Source organism: Pygoscelis adeliae, unplaced genomic scaffold (assembly GCF_000699105.1).
Source record: "Pygoscelis adeliae isolate BGI_AS28 unplaced genomic scaffold, ASM69910v1 Scaffold46, whole genome shotgun sequence".
Classification (NCBI taxonomy): domain Eukaryota; kingdom Metazoa; phylum Chordata; class Aves; order Sphenisciformes; family Spheniscidae; genus Pygoscelis; species Pygoscelis adeliae.
The window spans coordinates 514,125-518,591 of NW_008824931.1; the positions used below are offsets into that span (position 1 = coordinate 514,125).

Sequence of the window (4,467 nt, forward strand, 5' to 3'; positions counted from 1 at the left end):
TCTCCCCACCATGCCATCCAAGAACCATAGAAGCTTTAAAAATATTTTACATATATCTTTTTTTTTTCATTATCATAGAGGTTCATCTTATTTTATTTATCACACTCAGAAAATCTCATCAAATGTGAGACTATAATGTAGCTCACAAAGGCCTGATCCAGCAGAGCACTTAAGTACCTGCATAACTTCATCGTGATGACATTTTCCATTGCTCATTAACTGGCATGTAAAGGAAATTTTCCATTGCTTGGTGTCTGAGCATTTAGAAGAAATTTTCAGCCAAAATGGGTGAGCCATTTAGAAGAATTGGTCAGTCAATGAACAGGCTACAAGTCGCAGAGGTCTGTAGGGAGCCCTGGAGGTTCAGGCCCCTTGCAGAAAGCTGGAGAGAGCCATCAGGAGGGCCTTCTATTAGGTATTTATTATAATGTAGGCTTAATTCCACAGCCTTCACCAGTGCTCAGGGTGAACTGCATTGAGGAGATGAATCACGGTTGTGCAAGACTGCGGAGATCGCTGTTTGTAGAACTTCTGCCTTAGATCTTAGCTGAGTCAGTTAGCTTCAACATGCTGCTGCTGGAGGCAGCTCAATAGCTGCTTCTTCTCAACAGGTACAATGATCTGGGCATCTCTGCATTGTGCTGGCTCACACTGGATAGACTTGCGCTGAGGAATGATGAGGAGGAGTCTTGAGGCAGCCATCCCCATCCACTCACTTATTTGCTGCATCTGGCGGTGCTGCCAAGGAGCTTTCAGAGCTTTTCACTATTTTTCACTCACGTCGGTGCTATCATTGTTTGCTGTACCAAGGAGGACATGCATCTTGGGTGATCCTCCCAGCTGAGATGCACCTTCTGCTACCTTATTGTTTATACATGAAGAGAAGATATAAATAAGGGCAGGATCAAAAACTGTTCATAGAAATTACAGCAGCAAGGTTTTCTTTTTTCTTCTCTCTTCTCTCTCCTCTCTTCTTTTTCTCTTTTTCCTCTCTCCTCTCCTCTCCTCTCCTCTCCTCTCCTCTCCTCTCCTCTCCTCTCCTCTCCCCTCCCCTCCCCTCCCCTCCTCTCCTCTCCCCTCCTCTCCTCTCCCCTCCCCTCCCCTCCCCTTCCTCTTCCCTTTTTCCCTTTTTCCCTTTTTCCCTTTTTCCCTTTTCCCTTTCCTCTGTTGATCCTGCTGTATTACAGCTCCAGGCTATCACGGAGTGAGAAATAGGTTTTCTGTTCTGCCCTCTTAGTTTCTGGAATTTTTTTAATCCCTTGTAAGAAAACAAGTTAGAGGGTTCTTTAAAGAACAGGAAAGAATAGGTTTCCGGCTTGTTTGGAAAGCCTGACAAGTATTCATCTACTCTATATCCTGTAGATTATTTATTTCATCAGTGACAAAAACGGACCTGTATTTGAGATCTAGACTTGCTAAAGCTCTCACATGCCACAGTGTAAATCAGTGAACTGTTTTGTCAGCTACCAAACACAAAGCAATGGATGGCCAGAGAAGACAGCTTTTTCATCAAGCATTCTGGAGAAGAAAATAGGCACTGCCTATTTATTTAAAGTAGGCTTAGCTTTTGATTGATACATCTGTTCTAGGAGAATGTTTAGCCTGCGGTCCTAAATAGCTTACTGAAGAATCAGTGATCAAACTAGTATGAAATTCTCCAAGTGCAGTCATTCTTCGCTTTCCTTCAACATACTCAGCGATTTCTGGATAGACTATTTTTATGTCAAGTGTTCATAGCTTGCAGTTGAAAAAACAATTTCTGTTACCAAAGTGCTTTTTTTTGAGGCTTTCGTTTTATAAATTCTATACATTATTCTTTGAGCCTGTATCCCATTAACTATAAGCCACAGTTTACATAGAAATGCATAACAATGAAGTCTCTCTGTTCCATGTGCGTGTGTGACTCTCATTATGCAGCATATAATGCTGCTGGTTTTAATGTTGGGGTAATTGGAAGTTATTCTCTCCTAACAGCAGTTTTGTCATCTTTGCACAATGATTTGAAGGCCAGTACCTGATGCCTGCATTACAGGACCGATGCCCTGTGTGACTTAATTGCCATTATTGGTTGTTTCAGTGACAAGACCAAGCTTGGAGTGGATTTGGAGGTTTGGCCCCAAGTCATGGAGCCCTAGTTTCAGGAATGAAGCAAGAGAAAAATTATGTTTCCGATGCCTCACTTGTTTTCTGGTGGTACCGTTTCTTTCCCCAGAACGGTTGGTTCTGGCAGTTTCCTTAAGCAGGACAGAGTTCTGAGCCCAGGGTCCCTTCCAGCTTTATATGCCATGGCCTGATGGTCCTAATTCATAGAGTGAGCAAACAAGTGCCCAGATAAGAATTAGACACCCTTTTGATTATTAATTTTTTCATTTATTTTCAGGTGGCTTTTCCTTTTGTCGTATTGTTCACACATAATGCGTCTGACTCTTCCTATGTCACACTACATCTTCGCAGTAATTTTCTGCGCTGTTCTGTCCCTCTGGATTTTACAGCAGTGGATCAGAAAGGAAGTGCAAGCCCTAGCAGAAATAATAAATCCACTGCAGGTCTTGAAGGTACTAATTTCTGCAAAACAAAATACTGCCTCAATTCTGTTATGGGCTAGAAGGGGTGATCAAAGTGAAATACATTCATTGTGGAATTGGTTTGCAAAGCCTGCTTCTAAACCATTACATACTCTTTCTAGATTTCTTTTTTCCCCCTGCAAAAGTAAATAACGCAGTTGTGCCCAGCCTGGCCTGTAGCACTGAGACCCATGCAGCTCTCAGGAAGTTCAAGGATTGCTCCCAAACTAGGCCTGTGTCATGAGATGGGCAGGAAAGCTGTGCTGGCCTGGCAAAGGGGTCACTGGGTAATATGAATCTGGGTAACACATAGGAGATCCACGAGGGGCTGCAAAATGTGGTACTTGTGGATTGTGCTGGGAACTGTCCACACAGTTGCCGCACTGGAGTGCTGGGAGTCATGGTCGTCTCACAGCTGCCGAAGCCCTTGGAGCACTCGAAAGTCTGTGGCATGTGTCCTGTGACTCCAACCGGAAGGTCGGGGTGGTTGGTCATTGCTGGAGTAATCTGACATTTGAAAAAATATTTTAGGAACTGTCCTATAATTACAGATATTTCTAATCTATGCAATCTATCTAATTAGGTTCAACCATGCCCAATTCCTTGTCTGATTGCCTGAGCCTTTCCGCTTAACCAGTCAGGTTTATTCAATAAGGTGTCCTATAATGTTATTTCCTTCCTTGAGAGTATATGTTATCATCCCTGACACAGACTTAAGAATCCCTCCACTTTTTTCTTATTTTAACATCCTCTGTCTCCACAGTAAAGCCCTGTGCTTTAGTTAGGAATCACCTAGCTGAGGAGAAACCTAGGTGAGACTTTGGATCTCACTAGTTTTATTTTTAAGTACCTAGAAGATTCTTAAGAGACACAGCAAGTACAGAGTAGGCACAATATAGGTAGAATCCCCATAAATTTAATATAAGTTAGTTTAAACTGTGGATTCTAATAGTTAACAAGATTAGAAATAATAAGAAATGAATACAGTTGCACAGGCGGTTGACTCACTGTCATTTCCTTTTGGCTTTGGTCATGGGGATAACAAGGTAAGAAATAACTGTTTGTTTCCTTCTATTGATTGGTTTGATATGTGAAATAAAGATGATCTTTTTTTGTCTGAACAAGTCTTTTGTAAGTTAATATTATGTTAATTAGAATGGATGTCTTCCTGAACCTTATTTTCTTGTTCATTTGATCTAATTAGCTGATTAATTTTTAATTGCCTACTGAGAGATCTTTACCATATTGTGATTTGTGTTTTACCTTTACATTTGGAAAACAATGGCACGCCTAAAATGACTCTAAAGTATTGTATTGAGGTATTTCTGCGAGGGATAATTGCAAATTATGATTTCTTCCTGCTTCCTAATTTTAGTGCAATCTACTTTGAGTTAGTGCTCATTAATCAAAAAGGTTTGCATAGTGTGGAGTAATAAGAAGGTGTTTCAGTTAGGCAAGCTTCACAGTAGAGGGTCTGTGACTTGGTGATCAAATGGAAATGAAATCTCTTGGCTGTGTATGAATACTGCAGTGAACGCTTCCCAACTTACAACATTTATTCTTTTTCTCCACCGTAACGTTCTGAGATTCTCAGAATGAATGTATTAATAAGCTGAGAAATACAAGTATAAAGTTCTAACAAGGCCAAGTGTTGATTAAAACTTATTTTCTGGTGGTGGAAAATAAATCACAGTTGTTGGCAAGTTATTTCAAGTTATTCCCTGAATGTTTAAAATTTGCACCTTATTTTTAGACTGAATTAGTCTTGCTGTAACTTCTAGCCCTTGGATCTTGTTCTGCCTTTGCCTGCTAGATTGAAGAGCCCTCTGCCATCAAATTTTTGTTCCCTATAGTAAGCACTTGTGGACTGTGATCAAATCATTCTTTAACTTTCTCTTTGATA

The 4,467-nt window shown here is 40.7% G+C and overlaps 1 protein-coding gene across 1 annotated transcript in view; it reads right to left on the reverse strand.

Moving 5' to 3' along the window:
• The window catches only part of ETAA1 (Ewing tumor-associated antigen 1), a 16,267-nt gene extending 13,208 nt beyond the window's left edge, over positions 1–3,059 (reverse strand). Inside the window, exon 1 of the mRNA XM_009325026.1 lies at positions 2,949–3,059. Within this exon, the coding sequence (XP_009323301.1) occupies positions 2,949–3,059 (111 nt within the window). The remainder of the gene's footprint in view (positions 1–2,948) is intronic.
• Positions 3,060–4,467: the final 1,408 nt, after the last annotated feature.